Source organism: Helobdella robusta, assembly GCF_000326865.2.
Source record: "Helobdella robusta unplaced genomic scaffold HELROscaffold_69, whole genome shotgun sequence".
NCBI lineage: Eukaryota > Metazoa > Annelida > Clitellata > Rhynchobdellida > Glossiphoniidae > Helobdella > Helobdella robusta.
Window position 1 is genome coordinate 558433 of NW_008705394.1, and position 23666 is coordinate 582098.

The window sequence follows — 23666 nt, forward strand, 5'->3', positions numbered from 1 at the left end:
TCTTTTGATCTCATCGGAATAATAAAAAGTCCTTACTCTTAAGACTGGGCTAAGTAACGTTTGAGCTAGCGGGGTATATGGAACAAACTGGTTCACAGCGATATTGCAAACGACGGGATCATTAAACGAAAACAGATAGAAAATGAAGAAACTAAATAGTTTTTTAAGTTTTTGATTACATTAAATTAATGCTATGTTGTATTAATCTTCGGTTCTAATCCACGAGCTTATCCTTAACGACAGTATCACCATTATCGTGCTTCGACTCTCGGGTGTCTCCACATTGATTGTAACGATTTGATGATTTTCTTTATCTCAATTATAAATAACAATAGGGCGAATTTTCAAGCCTTTCCTCAGTAGTATGAAAAATAAAGTGCTTAGTGTGGATCACAACGCCAACACCGATTTAGAAATTGTTCATATCGGCATTCATTTTGCTGTGTGTGATCTTTTCCTCTTTCGGTTTCCTTTTTCTGTTTCGAGTTACGCTGAGCTGCACTATCTGATCTTTTCAAATTGCTTTCATTGATATGTTATATTTCCACCCATAATGTAACGAATTAGGCAAAATGTTTGCATATCTTTCAGTACTGTTTGATACATGAAGCTATTTTTTGCTTATTTCTGCAAAGCATGTAAAAAAAACTTTACAGGCACAAATTAACAGATGAACAAATCCGGTTTATTAAAGATGTTCGAAAAAGAGGAAAAAACAAGATGGCCGCTCAGAATTGCCGAAAAAGAAAATTAGACATCATCCAAGTGTTAGAAGATGATGTTGACAGCTTGAAGAAGGAACGAGAACAAATGAAAGAAGAAAAGAGAATGGTTGATAAAGATATTGAAATGATGAGAAATAAAATTGAACAGCTGCAAAAGGAGATTTTCGAATCACTTCAGACCGCTAACGAGCGTTACTTTTTTAACGAGGCGTTGAACAATGATGGAAGAAGTTATACAAGGAACAGAGTTTTCGACAGTAATAGAAGAGGTAACACCCTTGCTCTGAATGGAAACTTTATTAACATCTCTGCGGGTTCTTTAAATAATGGTTACAACAGCAACAATATCACAAAAAATATAAGCGAAAACAAATGATACAAAATGTTAGTCGATATTCCGTGATTTTCAGTGAATTGTTTTTTTTTTTAGTCAAAAAATCTAAAAATAAAAAAAAAGTTTGAATAAGTTCAGTTGATTGTTTTCTTTTTATTCCATTTTCCATGCATTGCTTATAATTTTTTTTATGATCTAACTTATACGTATGTAAATAATAAAATTATTTTTTGTTTATTCATTTGTTTGTTCTTTTTTCAAAGTTAAATTCGTACTTTTTGTGTATGTCATGGACTGTGTGAACAAAATAATTGTTTATTAATTAGACAAGATGCCAAATAGATAGACGACCTTTATCATGAAAAAAATAAAGAAAGGGATGAGCTAATGTTAAACTCGCTAATCGTACCAATGTTTGCCAAATTGCCATTTACATACTGCACTGTTTTGATGACGATTCGACATGCCTCACGAACAGTTACGATTTGACACATGTTTTATAAAAGGTTGATGTGAATTTTGGAGCTCAAGTCCAAAATAAACGAATAGCAAGTAAACCAATGGTGACTGGTCATTGGACTCGTCGAAATTGCATTAGCTTTGATTTTTAGTTTATATATGATATTCGGAAAACGAATGTTCACTCTATCGTGGATTGATTGTATCGTTAAATAGGATGGACAGGGGCATACTAAACAGATTTTTAGTGCTTAACTCATTAAATTTTTATTATTTCATTAAAACTTCTTGAAATAGGTCATTATTATGCAAAAATATTTCTATTACGTATCTTAAAAAATGTATTCAATTCTAGCTTGTTTTTTTGATAATAGAAGGGTATATTTGCACGCCTGTCATGGGGTTCAACCTATCCCGTTCACGAAACACCGAGGCACATTTAACCAGTTTTTAATAACTGTTGCAAGTAATTTTATTGCTATAAAAAATTTTCATATAAAAAAATTAATTAATATTAACAATAACAACCGGTAACCAATGGACGACGTTCTTGCTAAACAATCAAACAACAGCACCAACTTGCTTCACACCTTTCTGACCAATTCTGCTCGGACCATGTACCCCTAGTAATCAATTCTTGTTTTCTGTGATCTTAGTATTTCAACTGTGGCCTCATTAACATGTTACCAAGGCGTGAAATGAAGTACGTACTGTTTTGCTGGATAAAAGCACTACAAAGATTTGTATCATAAAATTATTTACTCTTTAGCAATTGTATTTTAAAGAACAATCACGTCAAGGTCTGAAAATTACTCGAAAACATCGAAATCATATAAGCGATATTTACTTGACAATTTCCAGACATTAACATGACAGATTAATTCAGGTAGTTCTTTGCGCATTAATAGTTATAATTATAAAACGCCTACCGGTATTTGTTATAAATAAGGAAATTTATCCAACTGGTTCAACTTATCCGTGGTTCATAAAGTCACGGTTTCCACTATAGCAAACGGATTGGTTGATCCAGTAATAAAATTCAATCAACCAATTTCTTAGTTTATTGGAAAAATTCAGTCAATGCATTTTTACAGTGTCATCTATCTCCATGCAATCAACAGCACTCCTTATAAATTTTTCGAACAGATAGGTTGTCGGATTGAAAATCGTAAAGAATAAAACTAACAATCTTCTATAAAAAATAAAACACCACTAACTAACGAAGTGATTCGTGGGAGCATTATAAAGGGAAAAACTGCGTCACTATTCGGATAGGCATTCGGGTTGCTGATGGGTCCCCAGTATGGACGAAAACGTGTCCAGTCTATCCACTGATGGGTCCACAGTGTGGACGAAACACGTGTCCAGTCTATCCAAGCGAATACTGTTCTTTTCATTTTTCACTTCCGCTCACTGCTCTTCCTGCGCAACCGCAACTAGGTCTTAAAGATCCGTTCTGAGCTTTTGTAAGTAAAAAAAGACGTCCCAGATTAAAATTCCAAAAAAGCTATTGCAGACTTCTGGACTTAAGAAAAGGTGTGAATGGGATAACGGTCGCAGACTAGGAAGCATAGGAATAGTTAAAATATCTCATAGCTACTTGAGAAATAAGTTTGAATAAGATTTACATTGTGATGCAAATTTTAAAAATTATTCTTGCGGTATAGTTTTGTATAGATTGCTGAAAGGTCAATTACACTCTTCCAAAATTCAGAAGATTTAACAAAGCGCACAAACATCGTAAATGCTAAACGACGCACCACACGCGAAGCACGTGATAGGCGGAGATTTTTTTTGTCATATTCGAACCCGGTTACTGCGAAACAGCACCAGGCGACCTTAACCATTAGACCATCACGCCGCTGCCTGAAGTGAAACGGATTTGTCAGGCAAACTAATGAATAAAATGTTAAGGTTCCAGATAATAAAAACGCATGAACCAGTGTCCGTGAGGTAGACTGTTTCAAGGATCTTAGAATTTGGTTCATCTTTATAATTTAAAGCAAATAATGATAAAATAGAATTATTGAAACATCATTTTTAATAGAAACCGAGTTAATCTTTAACTTTGCTAATTTTAGCCAAGCAAAAGTTTGGTTTTGGTGTTATTGTTTATATTGTTATCATTTGTTGTTATAGTATTTTAACGCCTTTGCATTATTTGGTTAAATTATCTTTAAAAAATGGTCATTTTCCTAAATGTTTAAAAATTTCTTAAGTATCACCATTATTCAAATCAGGTGACCGTCATTCTATCAATAATTATCGTACTATTTCTATTATTTCTAGCTTATCTAAATTGATTGAAATTGATTGATTAAGAATACTTAATGGTTTTTTCATTATCATAATGTTATTAGTTTTAGCCAATATGGTTTTCGCAACAAACTATCGACAGAATTTGCTGTTGTCGATGTTATTAATTTTGTTTCAATTGCTCTTGAATCCAAAAAATATACTTTAAGTATATTTATTGCCCTGTGCAAAGCTTTTGATTCCCTTGATCATCCGAGGTAGGACGTTGTTTTCTTTTCCATCAATTTTTTTGCGCCAAATTAGACGATCAGTTGTATTCATTTCATTTAAATTTAGAGCTTTCATGTCTTGCTCGATTGTTTGCGACCAGGACTTCTTTGGACGGCCTTTGAGACGTGTGCCAGGTACTTCAACATCTGCAAGAGAAGTTATGGCACTGTTTCTACTTCGTTTGACATGACCAAACCACCGCAGACGATGTTGTCGGCATTCGTCCTTTATATCATACTTTAGATAAAGTACCAATTAATTTTGAACAATGTTTGTGACACCACTGGTTACACTGCTGACACTTGGTTGAATTGTTACCTACACCAGTTTTACAAACTGAACTGGGCCATCGTCCAGTAGCTGTGGATTGGATGGGCTCACCAGTGTTCATTGCTTTGGTTTTGCTGATGTTGACTTTGAATCCATGATCGGCGAGTCTGGTGTTCCAATCTTCAACAGACGTATACCCCGATATGATGAACAGTTCAATGGATCACCTTTGCCTTTGTATAGCGGGACTGTCATGCTATAGTTCCATTCAGTCGGCATTGAGCAATTTCTCCAGATTTTACGGCAAAGTTGTAGTAACGTTTGGATACCTGCAGTACCAGATGCTTTGATAATGTCATTTGTGAGTCTAGAGGGCCCTGCTGCCTTTCCATCCATCATAGCTTTCAGAGCTTCTGTAAGCTCCTCTACAGTGATGTCTGGAATCGGACCTTCGATGGGTGGAGCATCAAAGTTGACATTGATGGGGTTTGTTTCATTTAACAGAGGGTTGAAGTATTCTCTCCACTGTATCTTGATCTCATCTTAATGATGAATGGTATTATCAAAAAATTTATCAAGTTTTAGTCAAATATTTAATGTCCTTGCTCGTCTATATGGATATTCAATGGAAATTTTGGAGAGACAAATTTTGAACTATGAAAAGTTACTAAACTTTTACTAAAAGCTTGTTTTTTTGGATGAGAGTGATGATGAATATCTTCAATTAAAATTTGTTATTGGTCAATTAAAATTAATTGGTCTTAGCAAACATGGGAGAAATTATTCTTCACAATTATTAGTATGGGCTTATTTGATTTACTCTTCAAGCTCCTCAGCATACAGAAAGTTAATTGAAAGTAAAGCATTGTGTTTGCCGTCAATGAGAACTTTGATAAAAGTCACTAGAAGTGTTAATGATGACTGTGGACTGGACAATGCTGGTTACCTAACTCTTCAATTAAATTCTCTTACTCAATTACAAAGAACTTGTCTTTCAATAATTGATAAAGTGTATGTTGCAAAGTGAGTCGAATTTAGTGAATGTCAATTGTCTGGATTGACAGCAGATGGAGAAGTTTGTTCTTTCCCTCAGAATTTTAAATAATTGTCCATCAGTTGCATGTTTAAAGCTGATCAGTGAAAATTGTAAATTGACATTGCATCATCAAGGAGTAAAACTTTGTCAATTAAAATTTGCTATTTGTAGATATGCATCTGTCTTAGCAAGCTGAAAGAAATAATTTTTCACAATTTTTTGGTATGGGCTTTTTATTTACTTTTCAAGCTCCTCAGCATACAGGCAGTTAATTGAAGCATTAAGTTTGACATTAATAAGAACTTTGATAAAAGTCACTCGAGGAGTTAATGTTAACTGTGGACTGGACAATGCTGGTTACTTAACTCTTCAATTAAATTTTTTTAACAAAGGACTTGCTTTTTAACAATTGATGAAGTGTTAGTTGCAAAGCGAGTCAAATTCAGTGGAGGTCAGTTGTCTGAATTGACGGCAGATGAGGCAGTGGCTAATACATTGTTATGCTTCATGATAAAATCATTATGTTTTAAGTATGAAGATATGGCGGCCATGTATCCCATGAATAATCTATCTACAAATCAATTATTTGTAGTTTATTTGCAAGACATCAACAGAGGAGGTTTGTGGAAGCCAGCTGAAAATACATTTTCAACTTGTCTACACTGCTGGAAAATTTGTCAAACTATGAATAAATCAAAAACAGCTATGAAACTTTTCAAAACCTCGACCTATCAACGAAGATTTTTCTCAATACTTGTAAATAATTATACAATAAATGACATTTTGTTGGTTGAAAATATGTTGTTTTAGTTTTCATAATTTCAAAGAAATGACCCGTAAACCTTTTTTCGACTGCATCTGTAAAAATTTGTTAAAAAATATTTATGATGGTTGAAATATAAGTAAATTTAATAAAAATAATTAAAAAAGTTGAAAAGTAAAAAAAATAATTTCATTTTATATTTTTTTATTTCATGAATTTTCGATAATTTTTAATAAAAAATGAATTGTTAAAACAATTTTCTTGTTTCGTTTATATAAAATAAAAAACAAAATTATATAATTGCACTACTTAACTGGACTCTTACGCGCGCAGCACAAAGGCCAACTAAGCAACACGAGCGTTTAAAGGTTTCATATCTACAGGCCATTTCGAATACTTTACTATAAGTATAGGATACTGTGATGCTGTCCGTCCGAAGCTCGTGCGTGTAGGATTGCGCTGCTTCCCCGTGCACAAGAAACTTGTGTACCTGTTGTACATATATATTAATTCTAAAATTAATTGATACACGTATGGAAGGAATAGTACAAATATTTAAGTAGTTCTGCATGTGCCATGTACCAGAGCTGCTTAGTAATGAACAAAAGAAATGTAAATTTCTTGCGTCCAATCTATTAAAAATTTTGGTTCCCGCAATATATGTTTTCTTAATATTTATTGTTTGTAGCAATTCTATAATTTTATAATTTTACACATATATAAAATATATCATATACTCTATATATGGTTTATAGAATTTAATCATAGAAATTGAAATATAGTATCTGCATCATGCACGCCACTGAAAAATATAGCAAGAGCGTATACTTTGTTATTTGTAAGTGACCTAACTTCCAACTAAGTGAGTATGAAAAAAATAGTTAAAACAGTTTAGTTTGAGATTTTATGCTTTATATTATATTTCAGTCTCACAGTAGTCGTTTTAGTGTTACAAATATTATATATATATCTTAATGTTTATAGTTTTAACTCGTTGTAACAAAGATTAGGAATGTTGGTGTACCCAAACAAATTATTAGGCAGTTTGTTTGGCGTTCCAAAGTTTTGATTGTTTTGTTGTTCAAATTTGTTCTTATTCACGTTTTTTAAAAGTAAATTAAATTTGTTTTGTAACATTTTACAGCGCTGTTCGGAATTTGATTTATTGAAGTTTTCATTTTTTAAACATGTCGTTTAATTATATCGTTACAGCTCATAAACCGACATCTGTTACAGCTTGCTCTTTGGGTAAAGTTAATCTATTTTATTGTTTTTTTTTCATCCACGTAGAATAATTTTGCCTTACCTATAAAATAGATAATTTTTAAAATTTGCACGTTTATGTATAAGTCTCAATCTAAATTATTTCCTAAGTATTTATCAGATATATCATGAACCTAAACGCCCCGGTTTACGATTGTCTTTTTATTCTCGCTTTTTCTTAACTCATGTTAAACATGTTAAACACTCTTTTGCCAAATCTGCTTTTGCTTTTTCTGGTCCTTTTCCCTGGAACTCTCTACCTACTTCTCTGACTACTTCTCCATCACTTGCAAAGTTCAGAGCGGATCTCAAGACCCATCTCTTTTCAAAATTCATTGAGGAGCGCTGTTGAACATCAAGGAAATAGCGCTTTATAAGCTAATTGATTGATTACTACTCTTCTTGTTACTTCTTTTCTCATATATCTCCATATATAATATCTTGTTCTCTTGCACTGGCTACCTGTATAAAATATTAAATAATTTTTAAAATTTGTACATTTGTGTATAAGTCTCTATCTTAATTATTTCTTAAGTACTTATCAGATATATTAATTAATTGAGCCTATTTAAAATCTTTTTGTTCTCTTTTCATCTTAACTTAATTTTTGAATTAAATAAACTATTTTGCTAAATCTGCATTTGTTTATTCTGACCCTTTTCTCTTGATCTCTCTATCATCTTATCTCACTACTTCATCGCTTACAAAGTTCAGAGCGGATCTCAAGACTTATATGTTTGCAAAGTTCATTGAGGAGCGCTGTTGAACATTGTGAAAATACCTCTTTATAAACTAATTAATTGATTCGTTTCTTTGGGCAAGGTGCTGAATTGTCAGTTTCACTCAGCTATGTTACATGATTGGCATTTAGAATAGAATAAAATAAATTTGCAGCACAGGCATTATCTACCCAATATAATTGTATTCTGTATTGTATTGAAAATCATTTACAAGCGTCTCTGTCAAGTTATCTTTTGAAATATAGGGATCCTTTAATGAAATTTTGCATCAAGCCATGTTATGCTAGGTTAATTCTACATTTGAAATATTATTACTCTTTTTTGAATGAAACCAAAAAATCTGTTTTCAATACATACCCTTTTTATTGACAGGTGATGCTAATAAGGCCAATAACTGGTTTCATTGAAATGTTGTTACAATTGCCTATTAACTAACTGTTGAGTCAACAAATGTTTTCTCATTTGTTATCAAGTCGATAACTGCAACGCAACTGTTATGACATTCCACTATCTCTTCCTGTTTATATCCAGCTAGTTTTAAATGCATCAGCTAGTCTGGTCTGTTTGAAATTCCACTTTACATCAGATGTGTACGTACTGGCTGACTTCAAATTAGCTCTCCTTGTCAAGGAATTTCAGAAAACAACTCCAACTTGTTTCTTAAGTTGTAAACTCAACTTGACTGAGATGATCCAATAATGGTAATCTTTAACTTCCATGATTAAAATGTCGTTTTGGAAAGAGAATATTTCTTGTTTTATTGGCACAAATCTGAAACTTGCTTTCTGTATATAGAAAAAATTTCAACAAGGCGCATTCTCAAAAAAGAATCTATTGTCTACTGAAGAGAGAGGCAGTGTACAAATCATGATATACAGTTCAATGCTTTCATCTTTTTCAAAAGACCAGTCTTCACTGAATCTGTGTTGATGATTGTTCGTTTAGCTCAGTTTCAAATAGAACATTTGTGTTATGATTGTCAGTTACCCGAGTTTTATGTAAAGTTGCTCATGCAATTTTGTACCAACTGAATTCACTTTTTTTGTTAAATTATTTTTTATTTTGTTATTGTTGATATTAATATTATTAAATAATTTGTCACTAAAATATTTATTCAAGGTAATTTCACTTCAAATAATGATTTGAACCTAATTGTGGCAAAGAATTCAAGACTTGAAATTTTTTTAGTAACCCCTGAGGGCCTAAAGCCACTGAAAGAAATTGGCATATATGGAAGGATAGCACTGTTGAAGTTATTCAGACCTCAGGTTAAATTCTTCATTCAATATAGATCGATGATACTACAAACATTAGACTGCCAATCAAAATTAAGCTGAATTGATTTTAGTAATGTTTATATGAATGTATCACTGTTCATTATGTGATTGCTGGTTTTTATTTTATCTTTTATCGTTAAACGATTGCTGGTTCTTGGGAGGTTTTGTTAGATAAGGTACTGCTCCGTACACCAAGTTTTATGCACGCTCATGATTTATGAGGCTAGTTTTCACTGAACAGTTTTATGCACACACTTGTAATTGCTTCTCTCTCTGAGGGATTTTTACATTTTATTTTTTTACTTTTACCTATTTGTTTATTTTTGTGTGAAGTAAATTGATTTGTAAATTCATATACTTATCATATGAAAACAATTTGTTTTTTAAAGAATTCCCAGAGAGACCTCTTGTTTATTCTCACCGCTCGGTACCAGGTTATGATATTAGAATGTGAGAAGAATGATTCAAATTATGAAATCGTCACCAAGGCTTTTGGGAATGTTCAAGTCAGTTGCAGTTTCAATGTTTTTAATTTTTATGCAATTGTGCAATTGTGAGATCTTCAAGAAAGTTGTCTATGATGGATGAAGTTTGAAAAAATGGCAAGTGGTTTCGTTTCAAAGTTCAAAAACTGAATCGACTGAGTTATTTGCTGAATCTGTTGACATGTTAGATGGAACTTTTGAATCACGCACATCTTCAACTGAAGATAGAATTAATTTAAAATATTTCGTTTCTCGTTTTGGGTTGACCACTTAACATGAAAAACATTACACTACCAACTTGAAACTCCTTAGAGACCCAAGTTTTTTAATTTTATCAAATGTTTAAATTTAGGTTTCTTCAAATGGTTATTGTACTCTAATGTGTTATTTAATTTAAAACTGTTATTAAACCTGAAATACTGAAAACACCCTGTGAAATTACAACCCCTACAATCCTCTGTCATTTTTAGAATTTAATTGCTTAAATTTAGTGAAACATGAAATCTGTGAAGAAAAAAATATTTTCTAAAAGTTCTACTATGCAACTGTTTATAAATGATGTGAATGTTTTTCATTTGAGGATCGAGTTGGTCGGGCTTCTGACCTGGGAATCATCGGAGCCATCGACCCTTCTTGCAGGTACATAGGACTGAGACTCTACGATGGACTTTTCAAAGTTATTCCCCTGGAGTATGATATCAAAGAACTCAAGGCATTCAACATCAGGTTGCGTCATATTTTACAACTCCGTACATCTCTATTGATGAAGTTATGTAAGTTCACGCTTGTTAACCACTCGACGCAGGATGGAGGAGCTGCACGTCGTTGATTTCCAGTTTCTCTCTGGTTACAACGAGCCAACCATGGCCATGCTCTACCAGGTAACTTTTCTCATCGCTATTTTCCTGAATGTCAAATTATATAAAATGTTCGTTATGCACAAGGCAAAGTTGATTAGCAGTTTAGATCTAGATTAAGCCTGACCACTGCATGCCCTGTTATCAACTTGCGTTTAAGAATCAGGATCTTTCCATGGCCTGCTTTATATGCCTCTGTCTGAAAACTTAGATACTGTTTATACGTTTTGAGCTCATCAGACAGTTCTTGAGTTTATAAACACTTTCATCTTTGCGCATCATTGCTTGGATTAAAACACATTTTAACTGGTAATCAATGTCAATTAGCAGGTGACATTGTACACTGCGTAATTAGAGATTACAAAACTTCAATAATCATTTCACCGCAATAATTTCGCTCGCATCTCCCAAACCTGATAAGTGGCAGTAGGCTGCTTGTTGTGAGGGGTGTGGGGTGTTTAAAATTGAAATGATGCCTGCAGGATGGACACGGTCGACACGTGAAGACCTACGAGATTTCTGTTCGCGACAAAGAATTTCTAAGAGGACCATGGAAGCAAGATAACGTTGAGACTGAAGCAAGTCTTCTCATATCCGGTTCGTTTTCTAAATTCAGTAATCTTTGCATGGAAATTTAAATGAATTTTCAATTTAATAGTTCCAGATCCGTACGGAGGGTTGTTGATAGTCGGACAGGAGTCAGTTACGTACCACAAAGGGGAGAGTTACGTCGCCGTGTCGCCGCCACTCATCAGAGTTTGTTCATTTCCGTATTTTTAGTTTTTGCAAACATATATTGTCTTAAACGGTAGTGGTTTTTCAATTCAAAGTTGATGTTATCCATGATATTTATGATGCTAAAGAAGTATGATTTTTTTCATATTTTCAGCAAAGCATGATAACTTGTTACGGCAAAGTTGGGATGGACGGCTTGAGGTATTTGTTAGGCGATATGGATGGTCGCATTTTTATGCTCCTGTTAGAAGTGGAGGCCTCATCCAGCAGCATCAGAGACATCAAAGTGGAACTTCTTGGAGAGGTTTCTTATTTTAGAAACTTAATTTAAAATTTCTCTCGGCTAACGATTCATTGATGTATTGTACGTAATTGAAGACCCACTTGTATTAACTTTTGATAACTTGGAATGAATGCTTAAACAGTATTTGTGAAATTACTTTTAATTTAAGTTTTTTTAAACTTATTTTCATAGGCCTCCGTGCCAGAATGCTTAACTTACTTGGATAATGGAGTTGTTTTCGTGGGATCAAGACTTGGAGATTCGCAGTTGATAAAAGTAAACTTTCTTTTTCAACGTTTGACGTGGAGTGAGTGTTAAGTCAGCACTTAACGCGCATCCGGCCTGGCGTCTCTTTCATCAAGTGCTCCGAATGGTTGAGGATGGCAGTGATGGGAAGGATTAGGCTCTTGCCGTCCTGTCTATTGAGAAGCCTCTGCATTTTTAAATCCTAACTTAAATGAATCATAAATCAGAAGTTAAATGAATTGGAAATTAGACTAGCCAAAAATTAAATAGCCAAGCAGTTTAACCTTGCTAAGTTTATTACTTTGAAGAGTTCTTGGATTGAAATGTTTTTGAAATTTACGTTCCAGCTGAATGCGTGTCGAAATGAGCATGGCCATTACATCCAAGTGTTGGAATCCTTCACGAACCTGGGACCCATCATAGACATGTGCGTTGTTGACCTCGAAAAACAGAACCAAGGACAGGTTAGTGTTCTTTTTTCATCAAATTAAACATATCTCTGATTTCGGAAAGCACTCGTAACAGCGAAATTGAAATAAAATGATTATACCTCAAATTAAACAATAAATGGTTGAAGCTGACCATTTGAAATTTTGTTTAGTCCTGCATTGAATAAAGTAACAGTTGGCAGAGTGTAGTGATTTTATTAACTAGCAACAAACTGTTCAGCAAAAATTGTGTCCAACACTTTCGTTTAAACAGATGGTCACCTGTTCGGGCGTGAACAAGGAAGGGTCACTGAGAGTCATCAGGAATGGCATTGGACTGCACGAACTGGCGAGCATCGATCTGTCTGGCATCAAAGGTTTGCTGTCCTCCACCTGTCGAGATTGAATCGTCACTCGTCGTCTCATATTTGTTTTCAAGCTTCACATGCATACAGCGTTTGTTGTCGTTGGATGATCACTTAGCCTGAATGCTTCAATTTGTTCCAGTTTTATTGTTTCACACTTGTTTAGTTTTTAGTTTATATTTCATTTTGTTTGAAACCACCAGCTTTTTATTCATGCAAATATTTTTTGTCGAAAATTATGGAAATAATAATAATCTATTTCAATGTCTGAATGAACTTTTTCGTCACCAGGAATATTTGCTCTGAGAACTGGCACGTCGAAACATTTGCACAATGTGCTTGTTGTGTCATTTGTTGCTCAAACAAGGTAGTTATTTAAATTAATTCCCTACATTTCAATGTATATTTTTTTATCTTTTTAGTAAAAAATGTTTTCCTAACATTTAGTATGTTAATTTAAAAAAAAGGTTTTATTGTATGGTTTTATCATATTCAAAAAAGTAGTGGAGGTTTCAAAAATGAAAATCTGACTTATTTAAAATTTGTATTTAAATGTTTGTAGAGTTTTAATGTTAAATGGAGAAGAGTTGGAAGAAACTGAGTTAGACTGCATAGATCCAGATCACCAAACATTCGCATGCTCCAATGTTGCTTACGACCAAGTCATTCAAGTAAATTATTCTTTCTTCTTAGTTCATTTCTTTTATAACGACACTCATTTTCATTTGAAAAGCAAACATCCAATTCCCTGAGACTCGGTCTGTGTGAAACGTCTGAACTGCTGATGGAGTGGAAGCCTCCGAACGGGCTGCCCATCAGTGTGGTTGGTCTGTCTTCCCATCAGGTACTCTGTGCTACGGGCAGGGATCTCTTTTACTTGGAAATATTGCCTAAGGAGATGAAAGTTGTTGGGTGAGAACTTAAAGTGTTGCTCGCTTAATTTGATATAAAATTGCATGATGAACAGCTGAGAGAGAAAATAAATGATGGCTTTATGGTGTTGCTGAACCGATATTGAACTCTTTCAATGTTGAATGATGTTATATAATATAATTCCCACGCAGGGCTGTTAACTATTTTATTCACATTCATATTTTAAGCCTCATCATTTGCGTGAATTATTTTGATGTTACTGTGACTTATGAATGTATTAAAATATGCTGATTCGAATGCAGGCAATGCACCTTGGAGTATGAGGTGGCTTGCATAACGATCCCTCTGTTCGATGAATCGACCACACACGGCACCATCTGCATCGTCGGTCTGTGGACCGAGGTTTCAATAAAAATTATCAGCTTACCTCATCTGAAGCTCATCCACAACGAGTCTCTGGCTGGAGGTCTCTTTGTTCTCTTCTCACTGCTCTGTTGTAGTTGAAACGACTTGATTGATCTGAAAAAATATCACATGATTGGCATTGTCTAATTAATATGCTGATTATTTTTTTAAATTAGTGTTTATTGTGTTGATGTTGTTAATGTATTTCTATTATCCAAGTTAAATTTTTGATACCCAGATGTTTTGTGATGAAGTCCTGTTTAACACAATTTTAACTTTGTTTATTCAGAAGTCTTGCCCCGTTCTATACTGACGATTACATTTGAGAGCATCACGTACCTGTTGTGTGCCCTGGGGGATGGCACGTTGTTCTACTGGGTCTTCGCTCTCGACGACTGTTTGTTCACTTTTCTTATTTCGGATTTTATACAACAGTCCGAATTTAATTTTTTTATTTCCTTTGATTAATTTAAATTCCAATTCGCCATCTTACTTTCAGTTTCACTGCAGTGCAAAAAGAAGGTGACCATAGGAGCCCAGCCGACCACGTTGCATCTCTTCAAAAGCAAGTCCACCACGAACATATTCGCATGCTCCGACAGGCCTACTGTTATTTATTCAAGCAATCAAAAGCTTGTTTTCTCCAATGTGAACCTAAAGGAAGTGACCCACATGTGCCCCCTCAACTCACATGGATACCCCGACTGGTTCGTACTCGTTCCAAGCTCACTCTTCAGTGGGAACTGTTTCATTTTATTTGATAAAACAGACAGACAACATTTCACTGATCTCATTTTTAAAATGTCTCCATTCAAACTTATACTACGTATTACCTATACTACGTAAGACTTATACGACGTAATACTTATACAACGTAATAACTACTTATAACTACGTAATACTTATACAACGTAATACTTATACTACGTAATTATATAAACACAAAAATACAGCCTGGCTCTGACCAGCGAGAATGCATTGACCATCGGTCTGATTGACGACATCCAGAAGCTGCACATCAGGACCATCCGACTCTACGAGACGCCGAGGTTCTCCCTGCCTTGCAATTTATTCCAATTCATTCTGCTAAGATTTCTATTTTGTTTTTAATTTTTCAAGAGCAAGGATGCGATGTCAGTTATTATTATTAATTATCCATTATTATTATTAATTGCATAATATTAACGATGCTGTATTATATTATTATTGTTTTTGTAATTTTTCACAATTAAGCGTGCTATTGCATGCCAAAAACGTCCAGATCCTATTTCCTTTATTGTTAGTCCAACATCTTTCAAATGCTTTTCCAAGTGATCTATCTACCTTCTTCCATTGTAAGCTTATTAGTCTGAGGTTGTCCAGTTGTCGTTTTTCTCATTTAAGATAGTCTCTATAGAAATTTTTGTACATTCTTCTAGGCCGCTTCATTCTGTAGAGAGCTACAACATGGCTAACTTAACTTATCATGGACGTTGGGGGATTTTTTAAAATAAGCAGTTACATTGCCGAAAACAGTTTCTATCTTCTGACAGAACAATTTATAAACAGTGAAACACGAAATATAGAATCCCTGTTAGTTTTACGCTCCAAGCGTAAAACTGCATCTTTTAATAGATTTATTATTAGTTAATCAAATTTTTGTTTTCATAGATTGTTAAACTATTTCACTCCTTTTGATAAGGATACTAAAAGTTGAAAGACTGATAATTTATTTTGGCGTGAATTGCCCAAGAAATTTACCGGAACGTAACAAAAATTATCAGTGGTCTTTTAAAAAAATATTTTTATAAGTTCCAACGTCGACGTTGCTGAAACGTTCGAATGATCTCCATGTCTTGTCTTTTAAATGTCTGTCAAAGAATCCTTCACTTGTTAAATGTGCGGCTGTACTCGTTCGAACGAGGTCCTGCTTGATATAATTCCACTTAAATATCTGAAAATATTATCTTACATGGAAAGTATCCACTTTATAGGAAACCATTACGAGAATGTTTTGCTTTGTTGTTTATGTGAGGGAGTGTTTGAGAAAACATATGCAGTATGCAGTAGCAGGTTTTTTAATTAATTGAGTTTTTTATTGTCCCTGAAAAACAGGCGTATAGTACACCAGGAAGCTACTGAAACGTTTGGACTGGCAACCAGCAGAGTTGATGTGCACAATGAGAATGGTGCTTATGCTCCCAAGTACCCATGCATCAGCTACAATGCACAGGTTGACCAAAGTACATTTGTTTCGAAACTATTTTCAATGCAGATAAAAATTTAACCCAAACTAGAACGCTTTTGACAGACAAAGTGAAATAATACTTGAAATTTGTAACAATTAATAAAAATGCCTAGCAAGTATTTGATGAATGATGATCTATGCAATTCTATTTCTATACAATAACTCAAACGTGTTTGTCTTTATCGTCAAAGCCCAATAGATGGATTTCAAAAGTATTTAAATTTTTTGATTATTATAGTTTCTTGAATTTTTATTGTTTTGTGTTGTTTCGACATTGGAGTCCTTTTCGCGGCAAAGGATTTCAATTGCATCTCTCAAATATTTGCACTAGAGCGATATCTGGAAGAAGTGGTTTAAAAAGGAATGATGCGGTGCTTTCCACAAATAATTTTGCAATCTTTTCTGCCTTGATAATGGTGGATGAAAAATTACACGGACAACCGTTTTAAATATTCATTCAAAGTCTCATCAAAACTAAATAATTTCAAGTACATTATAAACCGGTTAATGGGACCACACTGGGACTTCTTGATCTGATTGGTTCAAGGGGCTGGTCCGATTAAAACACAGTTGACTTTTTTAAAATATAAAATGTTATTGTTTAACAGATAGTTTGGTTTAATATTTGTTTTGAGGAATACCATGTTGACTTAATTAAATTATTAAAAAATAATTCTGAACAAAAATTAAAAGAAATCATTACAATTCTCACTAACGACGTCGATTTTGCTGTTCAAACTCATAATTTATTTTTATTCCATTAATGGGATCAGTTTAAATACTGCTTCACGTTGACAAACTTTAATCACGACACATCACTAATGCTATGCGTACCTCACACAACACATGGAATCAGTGATAAATAAGCTTTCATGTCAGTTTTTAAAATCGTTTATTCAAGGAATTCTGAAGCTCTTTATTCTCGCAGTAGTGTGGTGCTTTTGAAAAATGCTTGCTCAAAATTACATTTTCTTTTAATTTTTAAGTAGAGTATAATGATCAGATTTCTTGTTGCTTCAATTTCAAAAACTTTTGCTTTAAATTTTTTTAAAAATCGAACTGCTATCGACATGTTTATAAAAATAGTAAATAAATGTTTACATGTGAGATCAGGCGATTTCTGAAGCGGTAATAAAGTTTAATATTTGCATGCATGAACTGAAACACACACAGGCGCACCAGCAGGCTTCACTGTACAAGCAGCACCTGATGTCGCATGTCGACAGCGAGCCTGAAGATCTTGAAGTCCACAGTTTCCTCATCATTGATCAACACACATTCGAATGTTGGTGAACATATTTATTGTCACAATTTATTTTTTTATTGCAATAAAAGGATATTAAGAAATCTTACGGGGACATATTTCATTTGAAGTGAGAATCGTTTTGCAAGTGGCAATTCACTCAAATTAATTTAACACACCTGGTGAAAGTGGTTGTGGTCGGTCGTAATATTGCTTTAATATAAGAGCAATCAAATTTGAAAACAGTATTGGCATGTCACCAGTTGTCAGCCAGTGAGCACATTACGGCCACGACATCAGCAAAATTCGGAGATGATCCAACTACATACTACGTCATAGCCTCGTGCATTGTTAATCCGGAAGAAAAAGAACCCAAGCAAGGAAAACTGATGATGATGCAGTATTATGAAGGTTATTCGTTAAATTTGTTTATAGAATATCTATGTGTGTATGTACGCACTTATGTACGTATGCATGTATGTATGTATGTGTGCATGCATGCATGTTTGTATGTATGTACGTATGTATGTATGTGTGCATGTATGTATTATTATTATTAAAATTTATATAGCGCCAATTAAAGTTGAAAATTTTCATCAGCGTTTTAATTTATTTGAGCTGGAAGACCTCAACTGCCCATGAGTTTCCTGGGAGGAAATTTTATGCATTTATCAAGCAGATCTACTCAGGAGCCAAATCGTTTTGACATTTAAACTCATTACCCTAAGCTTAAACAGGATTCTTTGCTCGCCTTCAGACAGGCAGTCAATGCAGTTCTATAAGATCGGAGAGGCGTTGTCGAACCATAAACCGCCAACTATTATCTTGAATTATTTTGATATTTTTTACTCATTTATGTTCTTTTTTCACTAACAGGAAAATTAATATTAGTGTCAGAGAAAGAAGTGAAAGGGGCAGTTTACTCCATCTGTGAGTTCAATGGCAAATTGTTGGCAGCTGTAAATAGTTCTGTTAGAATATTTCTTACATTCTTTCATTTATTTTTCATTTTAAAATTACCGATTCGTGATTTTAATGAGTCGTTATTTGTAATATTAAACCTTATATATTGTAATAGTGATGTTAAAAAAGTTTAGCATTCAATTTTTGAAAGTTTTTTGTGAAGAAATTGAAGCAGCTTAATTGAAAAACCATTTTTTGCTTGCAGATACGTTTGTTCGAATGGACATCGGAGAAGGAGTTTCGCCAGGAAAGTAGCCATCTCAACAACATTTTAGCACTGTTCTTGAAAACAAAAGGTGACTTCATCCTCGTCGGTGACATCATGAGGTCCATCACTCTCCTCATGTACAAACCGGTGGAAGGTGCCTTCGAAGAGGTGCATGCGTGTGTTTGTGTCGGCGTGTCTCTTTTTTGCTCTCGCCTCCTAATCTAATGTTTTATACTGAAGTAGTTTTACTAAAAACAGATCTGATCTAATTATCATCTAAATTAAGCTAGCTAAACTTTATGTTATAGATTAATTTGCTTTTTTTATTAGATTTGTTATTATTTAGCGATTGACGGTTAAAAAGTAATAAATGTAATGTAAAGACGGTTCTATTCTAAGATAATAGCCTATACAAAAATTTGAGAGGTGGAAAAATTATGATTCCAATGTTATCTTGAGTACACTAAACCTATGCGTTTTGAGTTATGGCGAGTCTCTAAATGACAGTTTAGTTTTATATTTGATTGCACGCTGTAATGGTAGCCCATTCATTGATGATGACTATTACTGAATTGTCACATTTAATAAGCATTAGTGTGGTAATGTTGAAGGTCATCGTCATGCTGATTGAAATACGCCTTAAAATAAGCAAGTTAAAATATTTTAAACTGAATTTTAATATTTGGAATTGCATAATTTCTACACACAGTGGTAGAACGTGGGCATCAGTATCAATCGTGGTTATGCAGATTACGCTTAAATAATGGACTAACTTTTTGAACTCGCAGATCGCTCGAGATTTCAACCCGAACTGGATGACTGCGGTTGAGATATTAGACGATGACACGTTCCTGGGAGCTGAGAATGCCTACAACATCTTCACCTGCCAGAAGGATAGTGCGGCAACAACCGACGAAGACAGGCAGCATCTTCAAGAAGTTGGACTTTTCCACCTCGGAGATTATGTAAATGTTTTCAAACATGGTAGGCAAACAATTTTTCTAACATTGATATATTTTATTAATACATACATTGTATTGTCAGGATTTTCTGACAATATTTACAAACTGAAGAATAAGTTTTGTTCAAAAAGGTTGTTGTAAGATTTGTGTGCTCCATCATAGCCCTGTATATTTTGTCAAGAGTAAATCAAAGGTAGGGTATTTTTTTTAGTATCTCGTCCAGGTATACATTTATTTCCTAAGGAAGGTGTTGGTCAGGTTCCATCTGTTTTGCCATAAATTATAAACATAACTATCTATTAAGAGATTGAAATTGACTTAAGAAAGTGATATACATATATGTGTTATAGATTAACTTTTGGCTACTGTTAGCATCATGGAATGTATTTTATAAATAATTTTAATAAATAATTCGAATTAATTTAATTTATGAAATTGAAAGAGAAATATTTTAAGTCTAGTTTAAAAATAATCAAGGTGAGAAATCATTAATTTATTCATCCACATAGGGGCCATTCAATAATTACGTCACGCTTTTTATGCCATTTTTTAACCTCTCCCCCTTCCTGTCACATCCTGTCACACTCAGTTGACTCCCCCTCCAATAATTATGTCACGCCCGACCATCACCCCACTTTACGATCTATAACCTATTACTAATAGATTATAGATAACATCATGACCTAAGTACAAAGTTTTAAATCAGGACAAAAATGTCTCGTAACGATCCAGTTCATGTTCATGGCTAATTCTACAGTTCGGTCCTCACTGTTGCCAGATGTTGCTCCATTGTAGCCAATGAAATGTGTGTATCATTGCCAGCATTATCTACTTTCAATCCTGTACACAAAGAAATTACGTGTATAAGTTTGCTTTCGAATAACCTGATTTATTAATCTAAAATAGAAATCACAATGAGTGAATAAAGAACATAAATAAAATCAATTGAAACAATATGAAATATTACAGAAATTATAAATGAATAACCAACCTAAAATAGAAAAATTAAATTCCAGGATCGTTTACAAAGCCAACAATAATAAAATATTACCACGTGCAATAATAAAATATCACCACGTGCTATTTGCATTTATATATAAGATGATACCAAAGTAATGAAACCTAATTTACGATCACAGAATAGAAATAGATAGATAATTATATGAAATATAATTTACATCTCTCTCCCTCAAGTCACTTTTTGAGGTACATAAAGTGACAATTTATTAATGTGAAAAAAATGTGATTCCTTCTTCTTCTTTCCGCAGTCTACTTCGAAGATCGACGGTGAAATCTTGCTAAGAATTCTGTCCATTTTACCCCTATTAAGTTTACTTCCATTCTGGATATAGACTTGATTACCCACTTCAAATTTGTACTCTTGACGATTTTTGTCAACCCTTTTCTTGTTTATTTCAAAATTTTGCATAGAATTTCGACCGGCTTGTATTCTATCTGCAGCTAAATCGCTTTCCGGTATGTCATATGGAGTGATAGTTGACTTTATGCCGTATAATAAGTATTCAGGTTCAAATTTCGTGGAACTATGAATTGTCCGATTGTATTCTTTGACACATTCGTCTGCAATAACGGACCATGCCTGTTTTTTTCCACTGTTAAGTTTACATCTTATTCTGTTTACAAGTGTTTGGTTTAGTCTTTCATTTAGTCCATTTGATTGAGGGCAATCTACGCAGGTAAAAACCATTTGAATATTCATCTTGTTTAGATACTGCTTTAGTTCTGAAGAATTAATTCCGGTGTACTGGTCGGCTAAAAGTATTTTAATATTATTTTTCTTAGCAATCGGATCAATTAACTTTATGAAATCTTCTGCGCATTGACTTTTTGTAGTGGAAATCCAAGCATATCTACTAAAATGATCTACCAAAATATGCATATATTTCTTTGGTGACATATTACCGGCAAATCCACCAACTGTGTCAATGGACATAATTTGGAATGGTTCTGATTAGTTTTGACATTAATCCGATGATTCTATTTCTTCTAGTTTTGTTCTCTAAGCATATAGTGCAACTTTTACAAAATTCTTCAATTAGTTGATCAAAGTTTTTGAAATAATAAAATGGTCTTATTTTCTCTTTCAATGTTCCAGCTCCAATATGTCCATAATATTCATGTACCTTTTTTATTATTCTTAAACCAAATTTATCAGAAACAAATATCTTTGATTTGTCCTTCAATTTTTTGTAAATAATACCATGGTGTTTTTCAATCTTCTTGGCACTCTTTAATTCAGTCATGTTATCATTTTGATCCTGAAGAATTTCAGGTCTTTCAATTAAATTTACAACTTGGACTGCATCCTCACTTTCAAAATATTCTAATACTGGTGATCGAGAGAGTAAATCAGCCATTATATTTTTCTTTCCTTTCTTATAAATAATTTTAAAGTTGAATTGAGACAAATAGTGCACTAAATCGCCCAATATTTCATCTGTTCTACCTTTCGTTTTTAGATTCTCAAGAGGTTTGTGGTTACTACAAACAACAAATTCACGACCAATCAAATAATATTGCCAGTATTTTATTGCGTCTTTGATAGCTTTGCATTCAAGATGGATGATGTCCATTTTCTTTTCTTTTTCTGATAATTTTCTTGAGAAGTATGCGACAGGATGTAACAAACCATCAGGATGTAGTTGTTTCAAAGTAGCTCCCATTCCTTTATAACTGGCATCAGTTTCAATATAAGTGTCTTTGGCTTTATCGTAAATGGCTAAGATATCGTAAATATTCTTTTATCAAGTTGAAAGAATCTTCACAATCTTGAGACCAATGAAACTTAACTTTGGTTTACGATTATACTGTATAGGTAATGTTATATAGTGATTTAAATCACATCTGTGTGACATGGGACATATTGTTTTTAAGAATTTATATCTAACGAAATGATTCTGAAATTAGGAATGCCGCAAGACTCAGTACTACGACCTTTTCTTATTATCACGTACACTGTTGAGGTTTTCAAAGTAATATATCATAAAACGTTTTTGTTATAATTGGTCAATGTCACTGTCATAAATAGCGAACAATTTTATACAATAAGGGTCGCTGGTAATGAATCAAACAGGGGAGTCAGGATGCTCAACACACGGATCTGTTCTTTTTGGAACGGTACATGGAACTCTAGGTTCGTTTTGTTGAGAAATCTAAAAATCAAATTTTTCAAAAGGTAACTAGAATCAATTGTCCATATTAAATCTTCTGAAGGTTTTCAAGTAAGGCGCTATACAAGTCATCGAATATGAATAAAAACTTGCTTTGTTGTTAGTCTTACCATAATTTAAATTTTTGCAGGTCTCATAACCCAATTAAAGCCAGAATTTTTTTCTTTTTTGCTGGAACTTCAGCAAAAATTGACCAAAGTTATCAAGAGTATTGGCAAGATAGAACATTCGAAGTTTGTCATACATTATAATGTTGCAAAAATAAAGTTGTGCTTTAACATGTTTTAAATGTTTAAATGTTTTAAATAGTTTGACTACAACGATCCAAGTCAAAAGTATAAAATAGTCTTTAACACGAAATTTTTCGCAGCTGGAGATCATTCAGAACAGATCGTAGGGATGAGGGATGCATTGGATTTATAGACGGAGATCTTATAGAAAGTTTTCTTGATCTGAGCAGAGATAAGATGCAAGCCGTCTGCTCCGGTCTCACGGTCAGTTAATGTTCATTTACTTTGTGGAAGTCTTAAAAATGAATTTTTTTGAATACTCCGTTAACTTATTATCTGCCTTTTTCAGATTGACGAAGGCAGTGTTACAAAAAAAGAAGTTACTGTTGACGATTTAATAAAAATTGTCGAAGAACTGACGAGAATCCATTAACTGCTAACTCGTTTTAATTTATTTTTAGCATCAACTATTAATTCTTTTCATTCATAATTTTGTGTATCTAAACAAAAAAAAAATCTGGTTGGCTTAAATACGAAAAAAAAGAAACTTTTAACACTGAAATCGTTCAGTT

At 33.5% G+C, this 23666-nt stretch overlaps 3 protein-coding genes across 3 annotated transcripts; all 3 read left to right on the plus strand.

The window, feature by feature from the left end:
* Positions 1 to 648: 648 nt before the first annotated feature.
* On the plus strand, positions 649 to 1101 carry HELRODRAFT_89262 (hypothetical protein; the record flags this gene model as incomplete). Its single annotated transcript, XM_009030469.1, has 1 exon — positions 649 to 1101. A coding segment is annotated over one exon (453 nt), but the record flags the coding sequence as incomplete, so codon positions are not given.
* A 954-nt stretch (positions 1102 to 2055) lies between these two features.
* HELRODRAFT_181276 (hypothetical protein) lies at positions 2056 to 2978 on the plus strand (the record flags this gene model as incomplete). Its single annotated transcript, XM_009030516.1, has 2 exons — positions 2056 to 2144; positions 2744 to 2978. 2 exons carry the CDS (start codon positions 2056 to 2058, stop codon positions 2976 to 2978), a joined length of 324 nt encoding a protein of 107 aa, XP_009028764.1.
* A 4322-nt stretch (positions 2979 to 7300) lies between these two features.
* On the plus strand, positions 7301 to 23632 carry HELRODRAFT_187538 (hypothetical protein; the record flags this gene model as incomplete). Its single annotated transcript, XM_009030517.1, has 28 exons — positions 7301 to 7361; positions 9236 to 9384; positions 9783 to 9899; positions 10459 to 10604; positions 10684 to 10759; positions 11218 to 11332; positions 11394 to 11491; positions 11625 to 11774; positions 11946 to 12029; positions 12347 to 12463; positions 12702 to 12804; positions 13084 to 13159; positions 13355 to 13463; positions 13526 to 13704; positions 13968 to 14131; positions 14360 to 14467; positions 14570 to 14777; positions 15024 to 15119; positions 16165 to 16282; positions 17471 to 17582; positions 17787 to 17951; positions 18417 to 18511; positions 18709 to 18879; positions 19500 to 19695; positions 22744 to 22827; positions 22995 to 23097; positions 23235 to 23358; positions 23444 to 23632. The coding sequence occupies 28 exons, from the start codon at positions 7301 to 7303 to the stop codon at positions 23525 to 23527; spliced, it is 3408 nt and encodes a 1135-aa protein (XP_009028765.1). The 3' UTR covers positions 23528 to 23632.
* Positions 23633 to 23666: the final 34 nt, after the last annotated feature.